This window comes from Zeugodacus cucurbitae, chromosome 5 (genome assembly GCF_028554725.1).
Source record: "Zeugodacus cucurbitae isolate PBARC_wt_2022May chromosome 5, idZeuCucr1.2, whole genome shotgun sequence".
Classification (NCBI taxonomy): domain Eukaryota; kingdom Metazoa; phylum Arthropoda; class Insecta; order Diptera; family Tephritidae; genus Zeugodacus; species Zeugodacus cucurbitae.
In genome coordinates, this window is record NC_071670.1 from 43821989 (window position 1) to 43836086 (window position 14098).

At 30.6% G+C, this 14098-nt stretch overlaps 1 protein-coding gene across 4 annotated transcripts in view; it reads right to left on the reverse strand.

The window, feature by feature from the left end:
* Positions 1–2878: 2878 nt before the first annotated feature.
* Positions 2879–14098, reverse strand: part of LOC105218141 (uncharacterized) — a 33990-nt gene continuing 22770 nt past the window's right edge. For all 4 annotated transcript variants that reach the window (XM_054231745.1, XM_011193524.3, XM_054231744.1 and 1 more), the window contains exons 2-6: positions 6727–7013; positions 6525–6651; positions 6326–6469; positions 4953–6251; positions 2879–3339 (exon numbers count right to left, since the gene is read on the reverse strand). In XM_054231745.1, coding sequence (XP_054087720.1) covers positions 3197–3339; positions 4953–6251; positions 6326–6469; positions 6525–6651; positions 6727–6897 — 1884 coding nt within the window. In that variant the 5' untranslated portion in view covers positions 6898–7013 and the 3' untranslated portion in view covers positions 2879–3196. The remainder of the gene's footprint in view (positions 3340–4952; positions 6252–6325; positions 6470–6524; positions 6652–6726; positions 7014–14098) is intronic.

Consider the following 14098-nt stretch of genomic DNA (forward strand, 5'->3'; position numbering starts at 1 on the left):
CAGTTTTAGAGAAATGCATACATATGTACAACAAACATATGAGTTGTGACGTAGTGTGACAAAGCTTCTGGTCAGGGTTGCCATGTAGTTTTTTTACTAAAAAAATTTCGAGTTAATTGGTAATTTCATTTTATTTTTGTGGCGGATTTTGGTTTGTGACTTAGAATGAAAATATTCTTAGTTTTTAGATATTTAGTTAAAAATATTATTATTATTAGTTAAAAATATTTGGTTATAAAACACTTTTAAGACTTATATTTTTCAAGTTAAAAGAAATGTCAATTTGCAAGCAGATCACGTTTAACGGTGACTCACACCCAATTGTTAAATACTCCTATGATCGATGATTTGAATGATGAAATTTGCGAGACCCTTAAAGCGAGAATGGTTATGACGAAATATTTAAATTCTGGCCAGCTAATACTTTAATGACATGATAAGTAAATGCGTGTATACATATATACATATGAAATGTATTAATCAGCAATTATAATAAAAAATGCTTGGCTCGTAATTAGTATGGCAAAACATGACATCGAAATAATTTGTTAGGTTTGAGGTATGGACAATAATTCTTCATTTGCCATTGTTATATTTGAGGACTGGCATTACTTGAAGTAAGTAAAATGACTTTCATCCATAGATGAATTTATATTCAAATCACGCCACAATGACACAGTATTTGCAAGAGACTTTGGAAAATAAAAACAAGGAAGATCAATCAAGACCAAATGGTTTCGACAAAAGAAGAAATATTATTAATTGCGATTTAAATGTCTAAAGGTCTGGCTCTGTAGTGAAAATGTTTCGAAATGTAATTTGACTTTGTTCGAAATGTGTATGTAAATGTATGAATATTATGAAGATGACCAGAAGTGAGCTATTTAGCTGGAATCGGTCTAAAAGACCAAATTATTTTGAAAAAATATTAGATTTCAAATGTTTAACAGTAGCTGCAAATACATATAAAGAATTGTATTTCAAAGAAAATGCAAATGGTATTGTCAAACAGCTGATTCAAATACACCATTTCTTGAATACTTCTATAGCTCGAACTGTTCTAACTCGAAGTTCTCCATAATTCGAACTATTGAAATGGCAATAGAAGTCAAAATTTATACAAATTAACTTCTGTAACTCTCTAACTCGAAGTTGTTTTGTGGATTATGGTGATTCGAGTTAGAGAAGGTGACCCTAAGACATCAAGGTATTGAACATATCAGTCATGAGAATTTGCTTTTGCGAAAACTCTGTGCAGCGTGGAATCCAACAGATAACCAATAAAAACTATGACAAAATTGGGTTTCAGAGTATTTTCTCCAATCACAGTTTCCTCCGGATCTGACCGGCTGCGAGTTTTTCTGTTCTAAGACTTCAGGGAAAAAATGGTTACAAAACTGTTATCGATGAGTAAAACTTGAGATATCTTAATGATGGTTGGTATTGCAGATGGGCGAAATCGAACCATTGCCACGCCCACAAAATGGCGTTAACTGAAACGATATGAAGTGCTATAACTAGACACAAATAAAGGTCTGAAAGATATTTGTTCAGAGAATCATAACAGGGAGGGACATAATCGGATGCAATTTTGTTTAAGTAATCCCGCCCCCAAAAAAGATTTTTGTATATATCTTGCAAACTACTTTAGCTACATATGTATATAATCAAAACCTACTGGATACATTTTTCTTTAATATCCAATTATACACGATGTAAATAGGTGAAACTGGATAACAACCAGGCCCACCTCCCTTTCAAAGGTTAAGTTTGTTAACTCACTAATGAGGAACGTCAGAAATATTTAACATGAAATTTATATGAAATGAACATGGTTAAGAAAGAGTGCACTCAGATCGCTACAAAAATGGAAAATGGGTGTGGTGTCGCATACTTTTGGGTCAAACACCAAAACCTAATAAGCACAGTTCTAGTGGGAAATCCCCGAAATCGGACTTCTCAAAGCCAAAAATATCGATCATGAAGAACTCAGGTGCCTGAGGTTAGTTTTTTTTACCGAAAATATGGTCAGATATCTTAATTTAATTCAGAGAGAATCTTTTTCTTGTAATAGCTCCCATGTCCCAGCTCCCATATACCTAATTATAGGTTTTTCAAAAATACGATAGGCTTAATACCTTATAAATCGGTTAATATGTGAAATATCTTAGCTAAAATAAGTGAGCATATAGTCTTGGATCTAGTGTACCTTGCTAGTGAAAATGAGTGAAATCGGTCTAGAAAATATTCAAGCCCTCAGGGACTTTATATAATGCTTTCCGTTATCCTTGTGGGCTTTATGTGAATGTATGGGTAAAATTGTGTGTTGCGAGTGAGTATAAAATGTTCGGTTACATCCGAAATTAGCTCTATCTTACTATTTTATTTAAATTTTTAAAACGATACGGACTTTTCAGTCCGACTGTTACACTGAGATGACAAATATTTTTCTTTAAAAGCGATAATGTTGAGAGAATAAATTCTGAGTATTTATGCAGAATTAAGCACAGATTGTATTGTACTGAGCACCCACCCACAAGTTTCACGCACTTACGGAAAATGTCAACAATTAAGAATAATAAAATGTTCAATTTGAAATTGTATAAAAATAATTTATTTTCGTTTTGTCTATGTATAGTACAGACTTAAAATTATACATAAATGGTTTCTTTTTTCTAAACATAAATTTAAAAATAACTATTTTCGATAACAATATTTTAAAATACACTTACTTATTGCTAGTATTTAAAAACTAAGCGTACTAATTAATAAAATCTTAATTGACTTAAATTATGGAAGTTTAAAAATGCAAGTAGCAGGACTTTCACTAAACATTAGTTTTTGTTTTTTAGGTATGTAACTCATAGAAAGTAGTAGAATGTGTGTGTTTAAGTAGGGCTTGAGTAGTAGCACTAAAAAAATATATATCTGAAAGCAATATCTCCACACCTAAAGCAGTTGTGGATTACAAGTACATACACCAAATATTAAACTGAATTCACACATACACACACAAACAATCACATGCTTAAGTATAGGCACTTTGCTTATTGTACAAACAACCTAATGTGGAACTTAAGCATAAAAATTTACTGGGCATTGACTCAGCATCCTTTCAAAAATAAAAACAAAAATTATAACAAAAAAAGCAACAACCACGTCTACAAAGTTGTGTAAAATTTTGAAACCAGAACCTTTAACCTTCCATTGCAATTTTGCCCTTCTTGCCCAACATGCGTCGCACCACCGACTCAATGGTCCAAAGTAATAAAGCCACAGCAGTTAACACATTGAGCACGTGAATGGTGATTGTGTAACTGGTTGCGTCCGTAATTGTGCCTGTAAAGAGGTAAGACAAATATTAAATTTAAATAAAATAAAATAAAATAAAATAAAAATAAAATAAAATAAAATAAAATAAAATAATAAATAAAATAAAATAAAATAAAATAAAATTAAATAAAATAAAACAAAATAAAATAAAATAAAATAAAATAAAATAAAACAAAATAAAATAAAATAAAATAAAATAAAATAAAATAAAATAAAATAAAAAAATAAAATAAAAAATAAATTAAATTAAATTAAATTAAATTAAATTAAATTAAATAAAATAAAATAAAATAAAATAAAATAAAAAATAAAAAAATAAAATTAAATTAAATTGAATTAAATAAAATTGAATAAATTTAAATTAAATAAAATTAAATAAAATAAAATAAAATAAAATAAAATAATAAATAAAATAAAATAAAATAAAATAAAATTAAATAAAATAAAATAAAATAATAAATAAAATATTTTTAAAATAAAATAAAATAAAATAATAAATAAAATAAAATAAAATAAAATAAAATAAAATAAAATAGAATAAAATAAAATAAAATAAAATAAAATAAAATAAAATAAAATAAAACAAAATAAAATAAAATAAAATAAAATAAAATAAAATAAAACAAAATAAAATAAAATAAAATAAAATAAAATAAAATAAAATAAAATAAAAAAATAAAATAAAAAATAAATTAAATTAAATTAAATTAAATTAAATTAAATAAAATAAAATAAAATAAAATAAAATAAAATAAAAAATAAAAAAATAAAATTAAATTAAATTGAATTAAATAAAATTGAATAAATTTAAATTAAATAAAATTAAATAAAATAAAAAAAATATAAAATAAAAAATAAATTAAATTAAATTAAATAAAATAAAATAAAATAAAATAAAATAAAAAATAAAAAAAAATTAAATAAAATTAAATTAAATAAAAAATAAATAAAATAAATTAAAATAAAATAAAATAAAATTAAATAAAATAAAATTAAATAAAATAAAATAAAATAAAATTAAATAAAATTAAATTAAATTAAATTAAATTAAATTAAATTAAATTAAATTAAATTAAATTAAATTAAATTAAATTAAATAAAATAAAATAAAATAAAATAAAATAAAATAAAATAAAATAAAATAAAATAAAATAAAATAAAATAAAATAAAATAAAATAAAATAAAATAAAATAAAATAAAATAAAATAAAATAAAATAAAATAAAATAAAATAAAATAAAATAAAATAAAATAAAATAAAATAAAATAAAATAAAATAAAATAAAATAAAATAAAATAAAATAAAATAAAATAAAATAAAATAAAATAAAATAAAATAAAATAAAATAAAATAAAATAAAATGAAATGAAATGAAATGAAATAAAATAAAATAAAATAAAATATGAAATAAATTAATTAATAAATATAATAAAATATGAAATATATTAAAATAAAAAATAAATTAAGTAATAAATAAAATACATTAAAAATTAAAATAAAAAATAAATTAATTAATAAATAAAATAAAAATGTAGTCCCAATTATATACCCGCAACTACTACACTGATGCACTGTGACATTAAAAAAATTGAATTAGAAATAGATTGCGCACACTTACCTAGTACAGGGCCTGCGGCCAAGGAGAATATGGTATTGAAAACCAGTTGCAAACCAGACGCAGCCGGCAAACGCTTCAATGGCACATACGACGGTATGATGAGCGGCGAGAAGATGGTGCGGAAAGCTTTACCAAAACCGATGAGTAGGAAAAATGTCAATACAACATAATACGAACTGGACAAGGCGACAAACATGCGTCCAATGGCGATGGCAATAATGCCGAAAGCGAACAATACACGATTATCTAGCTTGACCTTTTCGAGTGCGAACGGCGCCAAGAAGCGCACACAAATATCCATGCCGCCCAGCGCAGACATGGCCAGGGAAATCTGTTTGTTATTGAAACCGTATTCATTCAATATAAAGGGTGTCAGCACGGAGAAATTCATTTCGGCAAACATCATAATGGTCATGCCCAAGACCAAATTTACAAAGGTGAAGTCGCGCATTAAATCCAAATCGAAAAATTTCACCACTTTCTGTGCGAAAGTCATTTTACTTTTAGCCAACTCTTCGGCCTCCTCTTCGGCCTTTAGACGCTCCTGCTCACGTTTCAATTCCTCATCGGAAATCTTTTGCATTAGCGCCTTCTCCTCGGCGCATGTGCAGTGAAACTCTTCCGATTTCGAATAGACGCTAGTCTTGCTCGTATAACGTTCGTAATCTTCGTGCATGCGATTAAAGTAATTCGGTTTATTCAAGCGTGAGTCGTCGTTCTGATCTGCATCGGCTATAGCATGCGCTTTGATCGAAGCTTGTCGCATAACCTTACGACGCAGGCGTGTTGGACTCATCTCCGCTGCGAGCGACAGCTTCGAGCCGAACCAACCGTCGTTGGCGCGTGCCATCATCGGTGTGCCGGGTTCGGTGATCTCATAGCCGGGTGTTTCCAAATCATCCTCATTAAAGAGATATTGCGACGCGAAGATGCTACGCTTCGGTTGTGCCTTATATTGACAATATTTGCATTTATATTCGTCCTCTTCGTTTACGGGTGCCAGTGGTTTTTCAGCGTCATTTGCCGTTTCATCGGTGACTGCCTTGGGTTTCTTCGTATGCCATAAAACTGGTTGCAATGTCAAGGCACAGATAAAGGCATTAAGCGTAACCGCAGCGAAGATCAGTATTGTACCCTGTGCGCCATAGAGCACTAACAAAATCGTTGAAACATGTGGAAAGATGATGGGTCCCAAACCGGTGATGGTCCAGGTAAAGCCGGTAGCGCGTCGACGACGATTTTTAAAGTATGTATTCACCGCTAACGATACGGCAGCCATGCTGAGACCTAAACCGCAACCTTTATATAAGGAAGATTGGTAAAAAATGCTTGAGTTCGCTATTTAACTTTGTTGTAAAATGAGGACTACTTACCATAAAGCATCGACAGACACAATATATATTGCCAAAATGTTGTGGCCCAAGCAGTTAGTAAAATACCCATAAATGCTAAAATATTACCGGTAATGGCCACTTGACGGAATGTGAAGCGACGAAACATGGCACCATTGACAATTCCTAGAAATGCGAGAAGTTGAGAACTTGAGTCTACAAAGTTTATTTTTCCACTTACCCACTACGGATGAAAGACTCATTACAACATTAATAATTGTTGTTGTTTCTTTTGCTGTGAAGCCCAAATCGGCCATACGCTGTCTGTAGATCAAACCAAACTGTTGCAGCGGCGGGAAAAGTGAGAACTACCGGAGGCATAAAAAAGTTGCATTATTATTCATTTATGTACTCAATGAAAATCACAAAACTTTGACACTTACATTACTCAGACCAGCTGCGACGCAAACCACCCAACCCCAACCGCCATCGGGCGCCACAAAATCCGGACCCAAGTCAGACTTATCACGCCGCTTGGGTTTCTTCGGCGCTGTGGTCGCATTGTAAACTGCTACGTTGTTCTTCTCAGTGAGTGTAGCTTTTTCGATAGCCATATTTGTATGTGTTTGTGTGCCTTAATTTTTTTAATTATAGTCTGTTTACTTGTTTTGTTTTCTAATTGTAAAACAAACTCTTTTTAATTACGTTAATCACGTCAGCGAACGGAAGTCTGCAATAATATGTCGAATTAGTAATCATACGTAGAAATGTTAGTATATTTCGCTTGTTGTCTCCTTAATTACTTAGCAATTATAGACAACACTTAATAGAGACGCGATATATTCACACAAAAATTTGTAAAACAGCTGACGTGCTTGTGGTAAACGCGAATTTACATACATACACGCATATCACGAATATAGTAGTAAAGAAGAATAAGAATATTCCTTATCTTCGTGCGTGTTCGAACGAAAATGGTGCATTACCGAAACCGTAACCGAAATTCGATATCCGATTAGTACGTGCCGAAACCATAAATTTTCCATTAAATTTGGTTTATATATAAGTAAATGTCATTAAAATAATAATTTTATAGTTTTGAGATTTACATATACATTTTGGATGATCAAATTAAACAGAAAGGTTTATTATTAGTTCAGATCTACATACATAGATTCGAAATCAAATAATTTCAATAATTTTTTTCAAATTACGATAACAAAAATGCATAGCATAATTTTTATAGTGAACTTATTGAGTTTTGAAAAAATCGAATGTTCTAGGAACACCTTGTGTTCTAGGAACATCTAGTTTTCAAGGAACATCTAAAGTTCTAGGAATATCTAGTGTTCTAGGAACATCTAGTGTTCTAGGAATATCTAGTGTTCTAGGAACATCTAGGGTTCTAGGAACATCTAATGTTTTAGGAACATCTAATGTTCTAGGAATATCTAGTGTTCTAGGAACATCTAGTGTTTTAGGAATATCTAATGTTCTAGGAAATCCTATAGTTCTATGAGAACCCAGTAACACTTTATTAAAAGTAAATTCTGTTAATTTTTCGAATTGTTTTTAGACAAAATCGTCGAGTATCTCCTTAAGTCTTATAAGACAACATTAAACAAACCCATAAATTAGGTATAGATAGTACCGCTTCTAATAAGAAAGTATTCCCACTAACTACAATACCACATATTAAGTAAAAATATTTCTGTAGAGTTTTCCTTCCAACATCATTTCAGAGTAGGGAAACCTTTATTCCAAAAGTTCGCAATTTGTAAAGTCAGAAACCGGATCGAACCAAAGGCTCATTAATTGAGTATCAAATATAAGTCAGTAATATTTGTCTTCTTTTCAAGTATAAAAACCCACAAATGTGAATAAAAATAGAAATACTAGTCGATTCTATTGTCGAAACGCTTAACTCTTTTTGTGTATGAAATTAGGAAGAAAGAAGTGTGAAGATCATATTTAATAGAAATATAGATCAGTTTGTTTTCTGGTTCAATGAATAATACAGATGCTAAAACCTTCAACTGAACCCATGTTATCAAAAGAGTTATAGCTGACATTTCGTATGCAATATATTAACTGTTGTTCCATATGGTACGAAGAGGTCATCGTAATAATTTTTTTTTATGTTACATTTGCTGAAATTTCTTAGTGTTCACAATCTCATTGAAAATTTCCATAATCTCTTGTGTTTTTTGGGACTACGTTTCTTTTGTAAAATTTATATAATTTTTTGTTGGACAGTCGGTTAATTTTTAATATGATAATAAAGGAAGATAGTCTTGACAGTTTAATATAATTTATTTGTATAAAATTGTTAATGTTAACAAAAATGAGCTGGGAACATAACTTGGTCTATGGGTCTTAACAAATGTTTTCATAAATTATAGTTCGAAGATCAATATGATCGTTTTAAAGTCGACACTGATTAGTTCGAATCACTGGTAATATGGATCAATTCTTATATAAGGAATACTAAGGAGGACAAAGCAGTCATATGGTTCTTTGCTTTGCTATTAAACTTATTATTTTGTAAGTTAACCAATGAAAAATTCTACAAATTTTGGTATCAAAGGTTGGGTTTTGGATTTAACTTGGTCTAAAAAATAGTTTAGGTTATAAGATAGGCAAATACAAACTTGAACATTAGTGCATTGTGTGAGAGAATATAAAACGTTTGAAAAATCTATTTTTTTCTATTCTAATCTAGCGCTAAAAGCCAATATTCAAATAAATAATTGCACGTATTTAGTTATCTGATTTGTGTAAGAAAAAATTAATCGTTTAATATCAAGATACAGTCGATATTTGGGTGATCACTTCAAAATGTGACACAGCAACATTTTATTGACTGAATTCATTTATTTATACAGAATAATGATTTTTTATGTTTTCTGGGAACATGATTGTATACGCTACACAAATTAACCGCTTATGTAGAAAAGTAAGACATTTCTTAAATTTTATGGACTTATTTAACTGCCAGCGTATTTTTATATATAATTTAATTTTTTTATTTTAATTTCCCTTTGTTTAATTTTTTTTTTGTTTTTATTAATAATAATTACGGAATTCGTGGTGAAATAGCAGTGCACAAGCCTATAGAGCTACATATGCGGGAACATCAATATGTTCATATGTATATATGTATATATGTATTTGTTGAACGACAAAAATTCGTTATCTCTTAATTGTCAGTCAGTGCAAAGTAAACAAAGCACTTTTGATATACTATATATATTTATAAATATATTTTTTAAATTTTCTCAAGCTTATACTAAGTATAAACGTAATTAAATTTCCATTTAGACTAAATACGCTCGACATGCTAGCGGGAGAGCTTTTAAGTATTCATAGAATAGAATTCAATAAATACGTTTTGAGATAGCCGCTGTGGCGTATGCAAATTATCAGCATATATACAAACATATTATGTCTGTCTGTATGTATATTTTCGCCAATCGAGCGCCTCTGTGCATATTTCGACTCATGTTTTGTCAACGCCGCCAAATAAAAAATAAATTAATAAATAAAATAATGCAAATAAACGAAATTATCGCCACTGTCTGGGCCGCTTTTGGCCAGCCAAGCATGTCAACGGTTAAAAAGGAGTTGCAAGCAGGCGCAACATCACATACAGTGGAAAGCAGGGACAACGTCTGTGGAATGCATGCTTGGGACACCTATTTTTAAACTTCAAATAAATAATAGTCGTCAGTCAGTCAGTGAGTGAGTGAGTTGAAAGGCGCACAAAACACTTTCGTGTCACGTCGCGTGCAACAAATTGACAATGAATCAGCGAAAATAGAAGATACAAATTGAAAAGAAAGAATTCTCATTATTTTTATTATTGGTTGCCGGTCTGTATGTATGCGTTGTGGGTATTATTTTTGATGCGTTGTTATTGTTTTTTTTTATTGTTGTTGTTGTGAAGCGTAATATTTTCGTTTCAACTATCGGCGGCGGTGAATTTGCTGACGGAAGGGTGCTCACTTGTTTGACTATTATTTGTATTTGTGTGTTTAGTACATAATATACGTGACAAAAATTTATTAACGCTCAAAGAGATGTTGAGTCTAATTTTTATTACAAAAACAACAACAACAAACAAAACAATAATAAAAACAATTTAGAACAATTTGAGTACAAATAGAGTTTGTTAGTGATTTTATCACTGTAGTGCGACATAATGTTGGCAACAACAACAAATAATGGTAAAAAGTGGATGAAAGCGTTAAATTTGAAAGAAAAGCACAAATAAAAGCAAAAAAAAGCAATAAAAAAATTAAAAAAAAATAAAAAAAAATTAAAAAAAAAATAAAAAAAAAATTTAAATTAGAAAAAATTATTTAAAAGAATCATAAAAAATAAATACCATAAAAAAGTAAAAAAAAACTATTAACAAAAACAACAAAAGCAAAAAATAAAAATAAAAAAAGTAATAATTCCAGAACATCTGCTGTGAACACACGCTTCAAGCGCACTACTTAGAACGAACAACATGCAGAGCAGCGCTCCACCGCACACCACACTGTGCACCAATCGCTGTAATCATTTTGATCGTCATCAAGATGCATCGATTGTTTAATATTCAAGGAGTGCCGCAAATGCCTACAAAGCTCTCATATACATCGGTATGTATGTAAGCAGGCATATTCACAAACCTCTAAATATGCAAATATGCACGTACATGCTCCAGCGAAAATTCCAATGTGGAAATTATGAAAACAAGTGGAGCAAGGGGACACCCGAGAATGACATAAAATTATGCGCTGACACTCGTGCGATCGTCACATTATAGTGTCTATATCCACTTAGAATCGATGATATCGATGATATCGCAGCGCAGAAGGAAGTAGAAAAGCAAAGACAGCCAGCAAACAACAACGAATAAAAACAAAAAACAAACATCTGTATATAAGAGCGTAAGAATCCAATCGCCGTTGCGTGGGTTGTCATTCAATTTATTTATTTATTATTATTATTGTTGTTGTTATGTTTTGTGTGTGTGCTAACATGCAGACAAAGCGCTGGACTGATGAATGATTTTGACGTAGCAATTGAATGAAATGCAGAGGAGTTGCATGACCGTGCGGCGACGACGACGACGCCGTGAGTGTTGCAACACCTTAAAAATCGGCGATAATAAAAATAGATTGATCGTTGTTAATAGCCATAAACGGTGCGTTGGGCCTAAGCGGGTCTATACATACATATTTTTATGCACTTATGTAAATGACAATGGCAAGACGCACCCACGAAAGGCGTTTACGACCTAATGGAGTATAAAATAATGGATCGGACATACTAATTGCTGTAATAAAATCACGTACAAGCTATAAATAAACCTATTTGCGTGTAGTTCACGCAGTCTTTGCCGGGTGTAGCATAAATGTATTATATCAAAGTTATAAGTGTGGTTGATACGATCATTTCCTGATATTTAATTATGCAGCGTTTTCATAATTTTGATTGATTGGTTATTTATTAATAATAAAATATTGTCACGAAACGAAATTTTTTTGTGGTTGATCCATATTGCTATTGACTGATTAGATCTTATCAGACCCCATCACAAACTTAAAACTATATATTTGATGATAGAACATAGCCTATATCTAAAATCGTCTACAATCTGGTAGTAGTACATAGGCAACAATGACAAGAGATACTTAATGACGTCGTTGTTCATATCTTACTTCTGTCATCTCCTCAAACAACTTTTTAGGAACAGTAGAAGTTAGAAGTAGAATAATGGGCCTAATGATGACTGAACTATATTTTAAATGGATATTTTAGAGACAAGAGCCAAAAACAGACTAACCAAAATAAATAAAGATGTTGCCCACTCGAAATAGCGGAAGAATTTTCTCAAAGAGCCTCAGGCGAATTAAAATTATTTTTACGTCAGTTCTAATTTTTTTTTTTGAACAATGCACAGACACTTTATCAAATTTGTCAATAAAGGTCACTTTGTAGTAAAGCAGTTTATCGACGAAATCAATGATTGTCCCAGAAAGAATCCGCTGCGGATTCAATGGTTAGGCCCAATATCAGCGAATTCTAAAAACCAATTGGATATGTTATCTTAAATAATAGATTATCTTGAATACGATCAAACTATCAATATGATGAAAACTGATCCAAATAGAACCCTCGGGGCTAAGAAAATGCTTGCCTATACGCCTATACTGCAAGCTTTTAAGCATCCAAAGTACAGGTTAAGAACTCATCAGAACCTAACTGCGTGATCTTAAGAGGTTAGGTGGATTTCAGAAACACGAAATTTGGAATTTTTTATCTTATAAAATCGTACAATACGTTTAAAATATTATCCAAAAATATCTAATCAATCAAAGGATAATTCTAAGATACCTTTTGGAAGTTCCGCCTTTTAGGCCACGTCAGATATAATATCTCAAAAAAATAAAAAAGTGAGTTTTTTGGTTAAAAATCTGTCAAAAATATTTTTTTTTCTTTTTTCCTTCGTTGATGAACTAGATTTATCCATTTACTATCGAAAGATTTTTGGTTTCTTGTTTTTAGATCAACCAATAATGAGTTATGATGTCCACCGCAAGAACTTTTTTGAGACACATTATGGGAGATGAAGTGTGACGGCTGAATTTTCGGAATTTTGATGGTATATATTAAAACAAATATGAAAAAATACCCTTGTTTTCAACCTATGAAACCCACCTAACTTCTTAAGAATACTTCTACCAGCAATCTCTATAACACTCCTCAAACTAATTTACGGTAGATAATGAGATTATTATTGAAATTTCTTAATCACCTTGATTCAAAGGAACATCGGACCCTGAACATCATCCTGACTCTGAATTTATTCCACATAGTACTAGTAAATCTTGTTTTAATAAGTTCTCAAAAAATTAGAAAACCTTTCTTGGATTAGCAGGTTCGCAATAATAGTTACATTTTCGTTTTAGGATTGAGTAATCTTTGAAAGAGTAGACTTAGGGGCTTAAGCCGCCTTATCACATCTTCAAAATGTGATCTCTCTCAATGAACAAAAAATAAACTTTCATAAAAATATCTAATTAGATCTGCTTCGAAACATCTTGGAACATTCCAAAGGTAGGTTATGTGGAAGATGTTAGCAATAATCGGATAACCTCGGATATAGAGAAATATTCTTTGCCAAACTTACTGCTCAATATTGGAGAATTAAGCATCAAAGCACTATGTTCATGGAAAATCTTATGATATCGAGATGGTAGAAACTGTGCTTAATCAATTTTAGTGCTAGGTTCACCCAGATACTGGTTCTGTAGTCGCTGATCGCTACTCAATTTTATATGCGCGTTCATTTCTCAAAGCTTTCATTTGCGACCTCCTTATCATCAACTGTGTCTCAACCGACCAGTCCTCATGCAGGCACATTAACCTAATGCCACTATGCTAAACTATTCTATTAATATCTAGACGATGTGTGACAGCTTTTTGCTGCGCTTAATTGCACTTGTTGTCACGCATGTAGTACTATGCTTGTAGAGCCTATCATTAAGTTTAAGAATTTATTTACACACTTCATAGCAACTTCCAAGGACATTAGCGCGTTGCTAAAGAGGCACTCCACAATGCGGACACTGACCAGGGAGTACCAGGCAATGACTGGGCAGGAGTTTAACAATTAACTATGAATATCTTCAGCTTACTAGAATTACGATGAGCAATAACTTGTTATTAAATTTAAATATAACTATTTGACGTGTTTAATGACGCAACACGAGTTCCACGTACCTATTCATTACTTAAGTACGGAAATATAGGTATGTGAGT